This window comes from Haliaeetus leucocephalus, unplaced genomic scaffold (genome assembly GCF_000737465.1).
Source record: "Haliaeetus leucocephalus isolate CR32 unplaced genomic scaffold, Haliaeetus_leucocephalus-4.0 Scaffold153, whole genome shotgun sequence".
NCBI lineage: Eukaryota > Metazoa > Chordata > Aves > Accipitriformes > Accipitridae > Haliaeetus > Haliaeetus leucocephalus.
In genome coordinates this window covers 1,388,611-1,405,161 of record NW_010972589.1, presented here as the reverse complement: position 1 = coordinate 1,405,161, position 16,551 = coordinate 1,388,611, and the positions used below count along the sequence as shown (strand labels likewise).

Below are 16,551 nucleotides of genomic sequence, written 5' to 3'. Positions count from 1 at the left end.
AGCGGGGCCGGCGCCGGTTGCTCGGCACCCCGCCCTTTTGGGGGGAAAGCCGACCCGGATTCGGCTAGAAGGGCCCTCCCGAGGCCTTAACGAGTCTTAAAACGTCTCCTCTTTCGTACAGCAACGAGGGTTTCGCCGGGAGGTGGGGCGCGGGGTTCGGCGGTGTGTCAGCCGCGTCTGCCGGCGTCGGCGGGAGGCGGGGGTCCGTCGGGTTCGGTGCCCGGCCCCCGTCGGGTTCGGTGCCCGGTTCCCTTCGTGTCGCGCTCCGCTGAACGCCTTTAGCAGGCCCCGCGGGCGCGGGGAAGGCTGGGGAGCCGGGAGTGCGTGGTGCCCGGGGGCTTTCTGGAAGAGGCTGTGCAACGCGCGCGGCTCTCCGTGGGAGTGAGCGGTCTTTGTCGTTCGTTCCCAGGTTTCTCATGAAGCTGAGCCACGAGACCGTGACCATCGAGCTGAAGAACGGGACGCAGGTGCACGGAACCATCACAGGTACGGCCGGCAGGGTGCTGCCTGTTGTTACCTTGCCGCTCACAGCCGGCAGCCGTGGTTCGGACTGAGCTTTTTTTGTTCCGTACTCCCTCTTGCGGGGACCTTCTCTGTAGGGTGGGGAGATGTTCCTTTTTAATTCACGTCTTTACGTGCAAGCGGGAGGTGTGTTCGTTACACTGGTCGTTGGCAAAAGCTGTTGGGGACAGAGTGCAGAGCGGTGACCAGCCAGCTTTCCGTAAGCAACGACGGGAATACTTGGAAATTTCAGTCGGTCACGGATAATCTTTGACATAGCAGTGGGCGAGTTCGCCCGTGCGCTGTTGATATATTTCAGAGAAGCTTTCTGTTCATAGGGTGCTGCTGGGAGGCAGTAAATTCAGTGTAGTCCTGGGAGCCGCTGAGCCTGACTGCAGGCTTTGCTTACAAACAGGCTTGGGGGTGAAGGAAGTAAACCCTTCCAAACCATTGGCAAAGCTGGTGTAACCGCCGTGTCCTCTTAGAATGTTAGCAGCATGATAATGGTGGTGAGGTAGTTTTACTACTGTGTCAAACTGGTAGTGGATACACAGCTAACTTTTTGTAAGGTGTTGAAGTACATCTGATTTTCATTTGTGAAATAAGCAATAAAGACCTTATGGCTGAATCGCCAGAAGAGGGGCTTCTTTTTTTAATGGTAGCAGAGATAAATGGCAGATGTTAAGTGCTGATACAGTCTTAAATTGGTTATATTTTGTGTGTAGGCAGTTTTAATTTAAAAAATGAGCTATTTCTGTTGAGCATGGTTTTGCTCTGATTATGGTGAACTTATACGGAAATGAATCTTTGCATATATTTGCATTGATTCCATGAAATGGGTTTGAAAAGACATAGCTTGATGGGGGACACAGGGCCAAAAGGAATCCCGGTGTTGACAATCTGGTCCCTGGCTGTTGCCAAAGATCTGTCATACAAGTTTGTGGGTGTTTACTGTCTGTTGGGTGCTTGGTTGTATCACTGAACTGAAAGTTGTAGCAATAGCCTTTAAGGTTTGTTATATGGTCCTCATATGTACTGAAAAACATGCAGACTGTTTTGTTTGCTTTACTAGTATCAGCGAGGGATGTTGTTCTGAGAACATTCATGTTAGCATTACTTTAGAGACAATCGGGTACGTAGGTGGGGCACATTGTATTTAATGAAGCAAACCCTCACAGTTAAGCTAATGAACGTGCTTGATCTCCTTTCCTCCACTCACCACAGGCTGCTTTTAGAACTTTTTCTGCCCAGACACTGTTAAAAAAATAAAATTCAAACTTGGCAGAGTTGTATTCCAGAGGATTGCTTAGGTGCTTTTTTGGCCAGTAGTAATCTGCTGAAATTTGGCAAAGCTCAAAACGGGCATTATTTTGCAGCCAGATCCATCAGCTTTGATTATATCTGACTGCATCACCCTGGTACCTGATTGCAGCATGCTCTGTTGAACCCAGCTAGGTAGGAAGAAAACAAACTGCTTGTCTCCTGACCTTGGTGCTTTTGCAGGCTTAATTGTTGGGCAAAGTCTCTCCTTTTCTGCTAAGAATCTGTAAAAACTTTGAACACAATCCATATTTCTAAAATGACAATCTTCCCTTTGCGCTGGTGCATGAACTGTACAATCTCCTATTCCCCGTGGTGCATCGGCCGGACAGAGCAGGCTTGCTGGAGGGGCAGGTTTCATGCAATGCACACCTTACACAAACCGAGGGAGCGGCTCAGGTGGAGCACAGGTGCTAGGCAGCTGTGTAAAATCTAGGAGTAAGGGGAGAGGACAGGGAAATATATGGAATAAACACAGCACAACAGTTGTTCTGGTTCTGGCCTGCCACTCTGGGTTATTTACCTTGGTAAGATATCTTACGGTTTGTCTTTCCATGATACATACATCCAACTGAGACTTTTTTCCAGTTGCGGATTACACACATAGCACAGCGTAGTGGGCACAGTACTGATTCCATACAGCCCTTACATACTGGCTGTTCGCGGAATTTATAACCACAGTGATTGTTCCCTACGGTGGTGTATTTCATGTACTTTCATGGAAGATATCACACTAGTATTAGACATATTTTATCAGAAAATAAATGCTGCTTTGGCAGTTGGATTTTTCTAAGGCTTACAGAAAGAGGAAATGATCAAGTTCTTTCTCCTTCTCAAAGGTATGTTTTGCTTCTTGTTAAAGGAGTAAAAAGACTAGTATTAGGCTTCTGTAATAAATGGCAGTTTATTTGTTGTTCAAAGGAATTGTTTTAACTGTTTACAAAATTGCTATTGCCAGGACCTAGATAAAGATCTCTACCGATGAGGTGTTAAAGGCAGCAATTGACAAATTAGTGAGCGTAATTTAGGAGAGAAAAAGCCATGTTGTTTCCTTCAGTTAGAGGCTGAATTAATGAGTGGCAGAAGCCAGCGTTAATGAACACTACAAATCTCGAAGCATGTGCACACTTAAAAATAGCCAACAAGGGATGGTCTTATAGGCTTTCATCCTTGAAATGAGACTTGTGTTGTTTCAGGAGTAGATGTCAGTATGAACACACATCTCAAAGCTGTGAAAATGACACTGAAGAACAGAGAACCTGTGCAGCTGGAGACGCTGAGTATTCGAGGGAATAACATCCGATACTTCATTCTGCCAGACAGTTTGCCTCTGGATACTTTGCTAGTGGATGTTGAACCAAAAGTCAAATCCAAGAAGAGAGAAGCAGGTCAGTTGCTGCTTTCCTGGTTTGTGTTTGTTCTGCCTTCGTATGCATTTTAGTACTGTGAATCTGAAGGCATCTGGTTTGAGTGTCTTAATACCTGCATTTGGCAGCTAGTTCTCTCATCTTTGAGGGTTTGATACTGAACTGGCTAAGTCTGCCTTGCCCCACCTTCTTGGCATCTGCAGAGCTTGCTTTCATGTGAAACTATGTTGTGTGGCTTTTCACACATCTGTTTTTAAAAATATAAATGTTTTGAAGCTTGAGTAAATTTTGACCTATCACAGGCTCAGAGTTGACACCAAAGAGATTTAAATTTCCTCTGCTCCAAATGTCTACTGTGTTTCCCTGGTTTGTATGGAGGACTTCACATAGCCTAATAAGAAAGTACAGAACAGCGTCTTGAACACTGCTGAATGCTTTACTGAAATCTCGCTTGGTAGTGGATAGAAATTATCTGTCGGAGAACTGAATTTGAGAGATTTGAGGAGCTGAGGAAGTCTAGGCTGTGTTCTGATGAGCAGCTCTGTAGCTTTGGCTCCCAGTAGTGTTCCACTGTGTGCTCTTCCTGGAACTTTTTTTTCAAAAGGCTGTTGTACAAAAACGCTTTCCCTAGAAGCCTAATGGTATAGAGAGCAATTTCAATTTTCATCCACACTATTACAGATTAATATCCAGTAGACCCCAGAAAATCTGTAGCTTGTCTTCAGGCAGTATATATTTTGCCATCTGTGTATTTTTAGAATAGTAAGTGAAAGCTAATTGTGCTCTAAAATAATGTCGTACCATTTCTCCTGTAATTAGGGTTTAAGTATTTGGATCTGTGGTCTTTGATCCATGCATATGTTATGAATTGGTGTGCTTACCTTTACTGAAATGGTATAAGGAACCCTCAGGTGTGTGCATCACGAAGTGCAGGTGCTGCTGCTGTCTTTACAGAGAATAAGTATAAAGCTCCTGAAAAGTGTTTTGCTCCTCTCATGTCCCTTAAAAATAATCTGACCACATGGAGAAATGAGTGTGGTTGGACTACTTTTTTTCTGAACCTCATGGTGTGATGTGAACAAGAACGTCACTATTTAACTTTGAAGACAGAAGAGGAGCTGTGATAGCACTGTTTACCTCGGTTTAATACTCCTTGCATCTTCCGCGTACTGAAGCACTCTTGTGCTGTGCTTTGCCTTAATCTGTAAAACACCCTTGGGCTTCAACAGCATCTAACACGTGGTCTGTCCTTGGCAAGCAGAATCGTCAGTGGAAGGCAGGATGCTGGTGCCGAGAGATGTAGGGGGCCCATGTGCCTTGGGCCCGAGTGTGCTGTCACTTAGTGAACACGACTGTCTACTGATGCGAGTAGATGCTGTAATCTTTTAGTCAGGTGTTGATGCTTGGGTGTATTTTACAGAGTCGGTCTATTACCAGCAAAAGAAATGATGTCTTGCTTCTCACAAATTTCTCCTGTGCCTCTGCTCTTCCTGTCTTTACTGCATATCTAACCTAGGCACTGTCAGGTGGAACAGAGTAATTGTTACAGCCTGCTGCGTGAGTGGGGATGCTGGTGTGTGGTGTGTCTCTTACCCAGCCACCCACTTCCCCAGAATTTTAAGTATCTTTTTGAGCCCTACACTGACAGACTTGTTTGAAATTAACCAGTAATTTCAAAAGTTTGTAGGGTGGCCTTGCAACCTGATGGGACAGGTTGTGTTTCTTTAGGAAAAAGGGGTGAACTGACATGTTATCACCGTATGGATCATATGACCTCCAGCAGTTGCTTGCAGCCTCAATTATTCTGTGATTCTCTCTGCCCTTTACCGTTAAATAGCAGCATTTAAAAGTAGGAGCACACAGCCAAGACTTTGCCTTAGGAATCATGTCCAAAATTGGCAGAGGCATCACTGAAAACAATAGGGGCCGTTTGGTGGTGGGATCCTTTCAAAATGCTGCCCTTTCACATGAAGGCTGAGCTTGGGAATCTCACAGCATGTTAAAACTCGCATTTCGCTTCAGCAGAGTACTTTATAAAACAGTGCAAGCTGTGGCAAAAAAAACCCTCTTCTCCACTGTAATGAACAGTAACAAAATACTCTTGTCTTGCATTTGTTTTTTCTGATGCCTGAAAAACGAGGAGGAGTCATAGTTGTCTGTCAGACTTATCCTAGCGTTTGGGAGCAGCCAAGTGTTATTTCCCCTCATTTTCTGCAGTGAAGCCAAAGACAGACGGTAGCCTGTGGAAGTTGCATACTGAAAAACCTAATACAAAAGATGAAAATGTTGTCTGAAACTTACTGAGCATTAACAGCCTTAATATCTGACTTGACGTCTTGTCACAGGGAAGCAGTGTTTTGTTTATGCTTGATACAGAATGTTTTAATGAAAATGAAAGTATTCTTGGGTCTCATTTGATTTATCCTTTTTGTTTCATCTGCCAAGTTGCTGGAAGAGGCCGTGGCAGAGGCCGTGGCAGAGGCCGAGGCCGTGGAAGAGGAAGAGGGGGCCCGAGACGATAACTTCTCACCACGTAACCGTTACCAAATTCTGGGCAATTTTGGATATTTTTTTGTACAGGTCTTGTTTATGGTATCCATTTTTAATAAACTGAAATGTGAAAAAGTAATCTTTCCTTTGTTAGTTAAGTCTGGGGAGGGAGGCATGTCCTGTTTCTAGAGCCTGTTGCAGACTAAGCATGTCTTGTTGGTGTTGGTTGTGTGTGTCAAGATTTCACCCACCCCTGAAGGCTGTAACAGCTCTTGCTTTTTGCCCCAGAGAGACAGACTTGTGCTGGTATGCTTTAACAATGTTTGCTTGAAATTAATCCCTCTTATGAGGCACTTGCCATCTTCTGATGGTTACATAGTTAAGACACTATATTAAAAACCCGCATCCCATGAGTGTGTCTCTTATGTTGTTCTTCAGAGTGACCTCTTTAATGTTCATAGATATAATTTCACTGGTTTTTTTACTAAGCTTACAATTTAAACATTGTTTTCTTTATAAAATGCTCACATAGGGAAGTTAGCCAGTCCTGTGGAACTGCTGGATTATTGCTACATCTCATGATTAAAGTATACCTTGATATGAACTTTGTCAGAGCCAATGATATGGCATACTTTTGTTTGGGTGGGTCTTGTAAAGCGTTTTATCACAGATTTCTTCTGGTGTACTTGAAGCGCATCCCTAGAAAATACAAAGTACAGCACAGTGCACAATTACATACTGGAATTGGAAGTTTACTTCTTCTGGAGGTGAGAGAACTTCTGCAGCTCATATATATATGTGTGTGTATATAGATAAATATATATAAACAAACTGCTTTGCTGGACACAAGTATGAAAGAAGCAGTGTTGGCCACATTGATCTCAACTACCATCCTACTGACTTTTCCCTTGTAGGAACGAGACTATCACATTTTTATTGCAAGACTTTGACAGTTTCATCTGTTGATGAAATACAGATGTCATTTCAAATAACATGGATGCTTTAAGCTTGGCTTTCTTGAATGGCAAGGGTGTTTGCCAGTACTTTGGTGCAGGAACATGCTTAGTTGGTTGCTGATGTTTCTACACAGGCAGTGCTACAACAGAGTGGAAAAGAATTACCTAATGTTGTGTAATGGGTTGATATGCACTAGCTAGCATTTTGTGAGCTGCTCTTCTGTTTTTCCCTCTCTTACAGAGGCCATTATAAAGCTTCATCTTGTTAGAGAAGAGCTTTTTTTTCCAAACCATCGTGGAACCTCCTAAGAGCACTTTTTGGTCAATATAGCACCCATGATTCTCAACTCTATAAATAGCTGCTACAAATAATGGTTGCTGCTGTCTTCCAGAAGTGCCCGGTCACTGACAGTGGGGGTAAGGTCTTCCCAAATCCAGCTGTTGGTGTTCAAGCAACAGTTGAAACCCTTTCCCTCTTCAGTCTCTTCCTTATAAAAGTTACTAGTGCTCCCAGGGGTATGCACATGGTGGATGCCGCCACCAGCAGCCCAATCACGGCTAGGGCATAGCTTGGGTAATCCTTTGTCACCAGCTGCCCCTGCAAGGGAGAGAAGCAACATTGGAGCTGTGGGATTGGTGGTTTTCAGGGTCCTGGAGCCAGGTCTGGAGCAAAGCTGCGCGTGTGTATCTAAGCAGGACAGTGGAGAAGCATGTGCAGGTTGTAGCAGCCCATGACTGTCCTCAGTGCTTTTCTTTGTCCAACTATACATGCTTAAAATTGACAACAAGAACAGAGCTGCTGACAAAAATAGTGGGGAGAACTTCTGCAAGCTTTGGTAAAGAGCAGATTTTGGCTTGATTTGTGTTTCTTAATGAGATGGCTCAGCCCTGACCTCTGTCAGGTCTCTGTGTTCCTCTCCTGGAGCCTGTGGGCTCATGCTGACACCTAGTCAACAGGGCAGGCCTAGTGCAGGTCCCAAATCAGCAATAACATGAAAACAGTGTGCATAATTTGTTTCTGTGTGCTAGGAACATTTCTACAAAAGGTTATGAAACCAGTGGTTACTTATCCAGTAGTAATTCCTCTGTGATAAATACACAGTTCAGTATTCGTACAAAAGTGTTTTGGCCATGAGGAAAAACATATATGATAATTAGTGAAGACTATTATTCCAGCAGCAGCTCAGTTCTGTTAAAATACCACTAATTTTGTTCAAAATGCCATACTTTGAAAGTAATTTTTCTGTTTAAAGTGTATTTTTTAAGATATTTGGGTCTTCAACACGAATACAATTTTACTGTTTGAAGGGGTCAATTAAGAATCGTAGAGGGAAATGAGCTCATTTTACAGAACCATTGCATTGTTGTCACTAGGTCAAGTTCTCCCCATCTTACCTTACCAGGGATGGCCCCAGCTCCAGCTGCAAGCTTTCAGAAGGCAGTTTTGTGGAACAATGTAGTTAGGAAGGAAGGCTGTGTCCTTGCGGGAATTAAGGAAAGTTAAAAATAAATTAAAAAAACCCAACAAACCAAAACTATTTTACCTGTGTGGCATCCCATGCTTGGTATTGTAGCGTTCCTGTGAGGATATAGTCAGTGAGGTAAAATATAAATAGGCTTATAATTAGCAAAGGACTAGCAAAAGCCCACATAATTTTCCAGTACCAGTTTGGCTTGCGTCCAATCATGGTGTAAAGATCTTTCTCAAATCTGTGTTTAAAAACAAAAACACATATTTTTGAGAACAGCTGCATACGTTCAATCGATAACTTGATCTGAGTTACTTCAAAACCACCTACAGAATTAAATATGTAAAATAGGAAAGGGGAGTACAGTTGGCCAGAAGAATAATGAGCAGAGGGGTCTTGTCTGAAGAACTGGATCATACAGTGAGGCTGAAATCAAATAAAAAGGATAGCAGGGCTTCCGAGAGGATCCCAAACTGCAGAGCGGTAGCTAGAAACAGGTAGAGCAGGAAAAGCCCCAGCCAGATTCTGCCTGGAGTCTTACGTTCAGACTGTTATTGGTGTAAGCTGACAGGGAAAAGCAATGACACTTAACTACTGTGGAGAAAACACTGCTCATTTTTGTGTAGTTGAGTTGTTCTCAGCACTGTTACGTGACTCTCTTTGAGGAAGTACTGATGCTGGGGATGGTACCTAAAAATCACACAGGAAACCTGGATCTGTCTCAAAGGCTTTAAACTCATCAAGGATGTAATACCAGCATAGGTGCCTGTACACGTACTGTGCAGCAAATAGACAAAAGACAGAAAATACTAAAGCTTTTTCCTTTAGCTGCCCTGAGCCCAAACACCTGCCGTTTAAAACCTTTCCTGATGCTGATGCTTGCTTTTACCCACAAGGGATGACTTGGGAGACCAGTGATGCGCAAGGTGACCATCTTTGAAAACAGACTTACTGGCACTGTTGTGCTTGCACTGAATTGCTGTGAAAGGAGGAGCAGAGTTTCGGCAGAAGGTACTTTTGAGACCAAAGCCAAGAAGAGCAGGGAGCAGTGTGTACGGCTCATTAATACTCCCTGGCCTGCAGAGAAGATGTCAGCCCAGCCTGGCCCCCGCACAGCCCTGAACCTGAGGCCCTGGAGGAGGCTGCAGGGCAGGGGACACACCCATTGCCTTGCTGGTACCACAGCATAGGAGAAAAATTTAGCCCAAGGTAGTATTTTTATTCTTAGCCAGTGGTCACTTCCCCAGCTATCCCACAGTGAAGAAAGGAGGGTTCAAGCTTTTACCTTCTTATCCCGTAGATATAACACACAGCAATGGTTTCTACCAGCACGATGAGCAGCAGTGAGAGGGTGGCTGCATAGTCATTGAATATGTCAAACCAATAATTTCCGGCCTCCATGGTGAAGATGAGGCCAATCACACAGTTAATGAAACACACAACACCTGTGTGGATAAAACAGGGACCGTGCTGTTACACCTGGAAATCTAATTGCATGGGGGAAATGTCATACTTCTTGTGACTAAAAAGCTGGTGGGATTTCTACTGATTTCTGCAGGGGAGCAGCTTTTTCAGAGGAGGAAGGTAATTTTTTTTTTCCCTTTGGAAAAGACCTGTCTCCGTGTGTGTGTGACTATGCTGGTGTATCTTTAAACTGCTGCTCCTTAGATGTGCACAGTCACAGCACATCATCCCAGCAGGGTCAAGACAGCCAAGTCTTGGCTAGAGCCTTGTCCCATGTGTGTGCAGCATCTGCTGTTACTGCTGGGCATCCTGCTAAAACAGGTTTTAAGGTGGGACAAACGATTTCTGTGCCCAAATGGGAGCGCGTATCACTTTTGGCCAAAGACCTAGGTGGTTCACAGTTGGGATACTGGTGATGTGACGGAAGAGCCACTCACTGCAGGTGTCTTGACATTTTTCCTGGCCCTTTGAGTTTCACTGGGCAGTAGACACCAGTCTGAAGGAGCTGGGGTGTGTTGGGAAGCCTGCAAATACACAGCCATGATTGCTCTAGTGCTTTGAGAGCTCCCGAGGGAAAAGCGCTGTACAGGCTGGGCAGGATTTCCCAAGGGCAGGCAAACCGTTCTGCCAGCATATTTGATATTCCCCTGCTCCACCTGAGGTCGAAAGAGGGACCCTCCACAGCTGTGGGGCACCAAAGCTTTTGCACACACGCGTGCTCTCAGTGTGTGGCCTACACTGCGACATGGCGGGTGCTTACCTGAGATCACCTCCTTGGGGAAGCGGGTGGCGATGACCCTGCTGTCGGTCAGCGGCGTGAGGATAGCGGCAGTGTTTCCCAGCATGCTGCCGATGCCCAGCATCAGCAGCATGACGAAGTAGAGGACAGAGTACAGCTGGGGCACCTCCATGTTTTTGATCGCTTCAGAATAGACTATAAATGCTAGTCCTGTCCCCTGGACAGCCTACCAGCAAGAAGCAGGGAAGAAGTGAGTTATGGGCAGCACCTCAGCCCGATAAAGGACATAAGAACAGGGATGTAAGAGACTGACCCTCCGCCATGACAAAATACACCGGCGGTGGTTTTACACAGCAGAGGCAGATGAGATCTTCGCCAGTTTATTCAGACTGCATGGAAACTGGCGTAGTGCTGCTCATAGCAAAAACATTCACCCCAAACTTTTGCAACCTGCCCTGCCCCGCAGCTGGAGCCCGCAGTCCTGCTGCATTGCCACCCAGCTCATTTGTGAATGACCCAAGTGAGCCCTTTGCCGGGCTAAGCTAGTGCCCCTGCCCCATCCTGAGGTGTAGAAATGAGCCCCACCACAGTCCCCGGCCAGGTGGCTCCGATGTGCCCATGTGGGGCTGAGGGGCTGCCCGGGCTCAGTGGGAGGAAGGGAGAGAGTGAAGCCCAGGTGCCAGCACAAAGCAGTGACTCACTGTATCTAGTTCAGCTTCCAAGCTGCAGTTTTTAAGCTGTGGCGATAATTGGGCGTATTCCTGTGGGTGGGTGACCATGAGGTAGTCTTTCATCTCATTGAGGTTGTCTGCTGTTAAAGAGCCTTCCTCCAGGTCGAAAGCATTCAGCAGCAGCAGGATCACCCTGGGGAAGATTACGGGAATTTAATGGCTTTCAAGCCACAGTATAAAATTGAGGCTGGCTTTACACCTTGTCCCCTTCCCCATCACCACCACACAGGGATGCTCTGCCAGCCCCAGGGCTCTGGTCTCCCCAGGTGGGAGCTGTGGCACTTCCAGCACAGTGTTGGGACATGGGCAACCTCGCACTCATCTCTGCTTCGGAGGGAGCAGCTCCTGCGCCCACACTGCTGCTCCCAGGCAGGTATTTTGGGTGCCGGCCAGTGCCGGCTGGCGTCTCTTCCCCTTTGCCCTCTGGTCTCACGTCCACACCCCACCAATTTAACAAGCCTTTTGGCAACAAGTAGGGACTAGCAGCTCTGATTTCCTCTCTGATCAGCAGATAGATTGAAAGCTGTAAAAAAATATGAGTAAAAGTGTAACTGCCACAGGCCCTGTGCCAGGAAGCGCATGTGAGCTTGCTGCCCTGGGGCACAATCCTGCAGGCTGCTGGGCACCTCCAGACCATTGCCGCTGAGGAGGCTTAGCTTTTGGCACAGGGCTTAGCCTTAAAGGGGGGGGGATCTGCGCATTGCTGCATTTTATTAATCAGCCCCCACCCCCACTCCCCTGGAGCATGTGCCAGGACCAGGGCACAGGGGAAGGCACCGCTGTGACTTGCCCAGGCAAACACATCCTCTCGACCTGGCCCATGCCTGGAAGTGGCACCCAGGTGTCAAAAAGCAAGCCCGCCCTGACCTTTCATCTCAGCCTTCATCGCTTTAAATAGCACCATTAGCTTTATTAGAGCAGTATCAGATCTGATCTCGAGGCAACCCTGGCAGCACTGCATGCTGTTATTTATTTACCTCCCCTCTTACCTTCCCCAGAAAGGCTTGCAGTGAATAACAAGTGAAATACCAGGCTCTTACTTGTTTATACAGCTTTCGTAATTAAACGTCGCCTTGAAGCCATAGATGGAGAAAGTCACAACGCTGGCAAATATGGATGTGGTGCTGTTGATCAGCGAGACGATGATGGCGTGCCTCTCGCAGTTGTTGGTGGGCTCATTGTAGCTGGCAAATGCAATGAGGCTCCCAAAGCCTAGGCCCAGCGAGAAGAAGATCTGCGTGGCTGCGCTGATCCATGTCTTGGGGTTCGACAGCTGCTCCAGCTGCAAAAACCAGATGGGGAGAGCGGGAGCATGAAGCTGCGGACACATGCCTGCAGGGATAGGGATGGGGATGGGGACGGGGACAGGGCCCTTCATGCACCCATTTTCAGGGGTGTTTTCTGGGCAGGGTTACTGCTCAGTCTGAAAGTAGTATGCTACAGGTTACGTTAATGGGCAGGTCTTTTTCTGCAAGAGAAAGCAAGCAGCTTATGGGCACTATGGCAGAACAGCCTCCAGCCACTCTCAGCTGCAGTTTCCAACAGCCTGACCTAAGCTACTGCTGCAAAAATTCAATGTAAGGAAAAGGAGCATCACCACCTTTTAAAAACCTACATGTTTGGTAACTAATAACATTTCATGAAAAATTCAGTATGATTTTTCTGTACCTTTGGTGTGAACATGTAGACAAGCCCATTCACAGCTCCATGAAGTGTTAATCCTCTGATGAGGTATATGATGAGAACACAGTATGGCAAAGAGGCTGTTACGTAGACAACCTGGGGGAAGGAGGGGGAAATACCTTGGTCTGAAGAATACATAAGACAGAGCTAATCTACTATGGTCAGTCCAACTTACTTTACATAAATAGTTTCCACTACTGTGTTTGTTACCTTGTATTAATCTTCAAAGAAATATTTTCAGATAAATCTAACTTTAGATCTGGGGTTTTGGGAGACAAGTTTTTATAAATAATGAAGACCTGTGCTTCTGTTCCCAGGGTCTTCTCTTTAGAAAAATAAGAACAAAATCTAAAATATTTGCAGTGTTTACAAACTCAGTTCTGCAGCATTTAGTGGAGTAACACCAGTTTACAACTGTCTACACAAACTCATTAGGCAAAGGTTATCCATCATCTGCTCTGGAGGAAGGCCTCATAAAAGGTGAAAAATCAAACTATTTTAATTCAGATGTGAAAAAGACTAACTTAATGTAACCCAGATGTAGGATGGGGGGAACGAAGTCTTTCAGTTGTCTTCCATGAGCTTTTGATCAAACCCCTGAATTTGAATCTAACTGTTCAGTCTCCACATTGGAAAAAGCCACTTGCAGAAAAAAAAAAAAAGGGGAGAATCCGATCACCTTCTTTTTGCTGGCATGTACCCCAATAGCTCACCCAGAAACTTGGATAACCCGTTGCTGTTCTGGCACAAGGGATGCAGTGGAAGCCCCCCTGTGCCCTCCCCAACAAGACCCTGCCTTCATGATGCTGTTTCAATGCTCCTTGGCTATTTATTTCTTTTTTGCCCCCAAAGCCAGCTGTAGCAAGTTTAAGAGGTTATTCTTAGTTTACAGTCTCTTGGCTTTCTGCGTTCAGCTAAGACGATTTGGGGATTACAGCCCTCAGCTTACTTCTTAGTGCAGGCTCAGCCAGGACACTGTTTTTTTCCCCCTTGCCCATAACTTCTGCTGTGAATAAAAAGTGAGCAAAATGCCCAGTAAACGTCTTTTTTTTTCCTTGCAAAGACCGAGGAATAGATGTCTCCTGACACAGCTCTGCTGTGGCAGACAGCTTTCCACAGGGCCAGCACCCTGGTGGCTGGTTTTGCAGCAGAGGTGGCTGCAATTAAAGGACTTTTCTGGACTTTTTTTTTTTAATGTTGCTCAGTGTTTTGGTTGAGCCTTCTTCAGCTGCAACTTAACAGGGTGGCAGAGGCAGCGGGGCTGGCTGCTCCAGGGGAAATGCCATAACCCCAAGTAACAGCAGCCACAGCCGCTGCCTTCTGGCACTCATTTATTCTCCCCAGGCCCTGCCCGGGCTCAGTGGGGCTGCCCCCACCTCTCACCTTGCCGGTGGACTCAGTGCCACGGAGGATGCAGAGGTAGACCACCAGCCAGGCCAGTGTCAGGCAGAGCGCCTGCTCCCACTGCACGTTCCCACTGGCCTCCAGCGATGGAGAGATGTTCAGGGTTTGCCGGTACCAGAAGTACTGGGTGGACGACGTCTTCTCGCACTCCTCCTCATAGCCGGTGTGGTTGCTGTTCAGGGGGCAGGTGGCCCACGGCAAGGGGTCCTGGGAGGGAGGGACATGGGGAGAGCGCCTGCTGTCAGCACGGTGGGGAGAGCCAGGGTGCCAGTGGGGTTCAGGGGGGATGAAGGCAAGGAGGGTGGCTTTCTGCCCCGGGGCTTGCTTGTCTCCACATTGTGCTGCTGGGGGCTGGGGATGACCCTCTCCCCCCTGGGGATTACCTTCTCCCCAAGGACTGATGGTTTCTGACCCTCTCCCCTGGGAATGACCCTCTCTGATCCTCTCCCCCAGGGCCAACCCTCTCCCCTGCCTTCAGACAGACCCATCCCAGGGTGCAGACCCATCCCATGGCTGCCAAGGCATATGTAAGCAAGGCATCATGGGCCTGGCCTCAACCTGTGTTTTGTGGTGAGGAGAAGACACCGCAATGCCCCTGGGGAGCCCCCGGAGGGGGACACCACTGCCTCATTTTTCCTCCCAGAAAAGCGCTTGGAGGATTTCTGGAGCTTTTGCCTGCCCCCCCTCCCCGATCCCAGCTGACGATGGTGCCATCATGCAACATCCAGCACCAATACAACACCGCTGCGACCCTCCGCAGCCACAGCGGGGCCGAGCTGTGCCACCAGGCAGCCACACACCTGGAAGGAGTGGAAGAGGTACCAGAAGGCCCAGGCATTTATCACGTTGTAGTACATGGAGAGGAAGAAGGAGACGACGACACTGGCAACACCTGCGGGCATGGAGGGAGGCACTCGGTCAGTGGCAAAACCCCCGGGGAGGGGCACTGTGGTCAGCATAGGGCATGCACCCCCCACTGCAGCTGCCTCCTCCTCCCATCAGGTTTAAAAATAAAATGTGTAAGCAAATTAATGACAGTTTGGGTTACCAGGGTAATTTAATAACGTAACAACATAGCTAAGAGAGGACATTGGTAAACGGTAACAACAAACGGCAAGTGTAGGAAATTAAGGCGCTGTTTTATCACTCCATGTTGAGCTTATTGGGAAGACGCTCTTGGGGTCAAAGCCCAGTGCAGGCAGCCCCAGGGGCTGGGTTTAGTGCTGGCCTTCACATCATGATTTTGGCAGTCTTCCTGAGGGCAGGGGGACTCACACCGAGTCTAGGGGCCCAGCACAGCGAGCTGGGGTCTGGCCCCAATGCCCCTCAAGGGACAGGGTGAATGCATGCCATGAGGTGTCTGGATAACTGCTTTGCTCAGCCTGGTGAGACTCAGTAAAACCCCAGCTCCTGCCTGGTTTCTTCTCTGGAAGACAAAGCTCTCCATTCAAAAATTACCTGTGATCCCCAGACACTTAAAACTAAAGATGAGAACATACCGACACCGCAGAGGTAGGGGCTTATTATTTTCCAGGCACCGATGCTGCCCCGACGCATACGCTGCCCCACAGCCAGCTCCAAGTAGAGTAGCGGCATCCCCTCAGCTATCAGCATGATAAAATACGGGATCAAAAAGCCACCTGCAAGAAAAACCCAACAGACAGCCTTCAGCAGATCAGCAGCATAATAAACATCATGTTGCCCTATTTGTGGTCAAATCACCCCGTCAGTGTCGCAGGAGCTGGCAGGGGCTGGGTCCTCTCCGGGCACCTTGTGTATTGAGGGCACGGCCCAACCCTGAAGGACATTTCACAGAGTTTCAGAAGGTGTCCCAGGTGCCGGTGGGTGCCGAGCACCTGGGCCTGGGGAATTTTCTGCAGGCACTTGGCAGAGCTGGGATTTCTGCTGTTAAACTGTGCTGGTCACCACCCTGGCATGGCAGGGCTGCTCAGGTGTTTTGTGGGCTGTTTGAGCAATGTTCGGGGCCGGGGCTGTTAAAGGGTAACTAACCCCCAGCCAAACCTTGTAAAAGATAATGAGAGAAGGAGGACAAGGGAAAGATTTACTTAACGTGTGGCGTTCAGTGGCAGAGCCAAAGTGCTCAATGAAAAGGTAACAGCAACATCTGTGTTGAATAGAGAGTTTTGAATAACATATTGAAGTCTGGCCTGGCTTAAAAAAAAAAAACAACCCCCAAAACTCCCATGCAAAGCACCAGCAAAGGGGTGAAGGCTTTTGCCCCAGGGTCCCACCTGCGGGAGCAGACCCTGGGAAGGAGGCATACAGCCTCCTCCCACCCCACGTCTGGTCATCCCTGCTTCCCCCGCACGGAGAGCCACAGGAATGGGCAGGTTAGCAGTGAGGGAGGGGAAAGGACCTTCACACCTGGCAACCAGGATGCACTTTGGCTTAAATTTCTGCTGGGGG

General features: G+C 47.5%; 2 protein-coding genes and 1 long non-coding RNA gene across 4 annotated transcripts in view; 2 read left to right on the top strand and 1 right to left on the bottom strand.

The window, feature by feature from the left end:
* The first annotated feature begins 288 nt into the window (after window positions 1–288).
* SNRPD1 (small nuclear ribonucleoprotein D1 polypeptide 16kDa) lies at window positions 289–5,813 on the top strand. Its single transcript, XM_010562050.1, has 3 exons — window positions 289–486; window positions 3,018–3,209; window positions 5,634–5,813. Exons 1-3 carry the CDS (start codon window positions 417–419, stop codon window positions 5,708–5,710), a joined length of 339 nt encoding a protein of 112 aa, XP_010560352.1. The 5' UTR covers window positions 289–416; the 3' UTR covers window positions 5,711–5,813.
* A 90-nt stretch (window positions 5,814–5,903) lies between these two features.
* SLC6A20 (solute carrier family 6 (proline IMINO transporter), member 20) overlaps window positions 5,904–16,551 on the bottom strand; it is a 14,688-nt gene continuing 4,040 nt past the window's right edge. For both annotated transcript variants that reach the window (XM_010562051.1, XM_010562052.1), the window contains exons 2-11: window positions 15,624–15,764; window positions 14,925–15,016; window positions 14,104–14,331; window positions 12,706–12,816; window positions 12,078–12,319; window positions 11,008–11,170; window positions 10,328–10,532; window positions 9,389–9,548; window positions 8,179–8,344; window positions 5,904–7,232 (exon numbers count right to left, since the gene is read on the bottom strand). In XM_010562051.1, the coding sequence (XP_010560353.1) occupies window positions 7,083–7,232; window positions 8,179–8,344; window positions 9,389–9,548; window positions 10,328–10,532; window positions 11,008–11,170; window positions 12,078–12,319; window positions 12,706–12,816; window positions 14,104–14,331; window positions 14,925–15,016; window positions 15,624–15,738 (1,632 nt within the window). In that variant the 5' untranslated portion in view covers window positions 15,739–15,764 and the 3' untranslated portion in view covers window positions 5,904–7,082. The remainder of the gene's footprint in view (window positions 7,233–8,178; window positions 8,345–9,388; window positions 9,549–10,327; window positions 10,533–11,007; window positions 11,171–12,077; window positions 12,320–12,705; window positions 12,817–14,103; window positions 14,332–14,924; window positions 15,017–15,623; window positions 15,765–16,551) is intronic.
* Window positions 7,156–12,168, top strand: LOC104828399. The gene is made up of 4 exons (XR_774016.1): window positions 7,156–7,470; window positions 9,000–9,312; window positions 9,404–9,687; window positions 12,090–12,168. It is a non-coding gene; the product is annotated as an uncharacterized LOC104828399 (long non-coding RNA).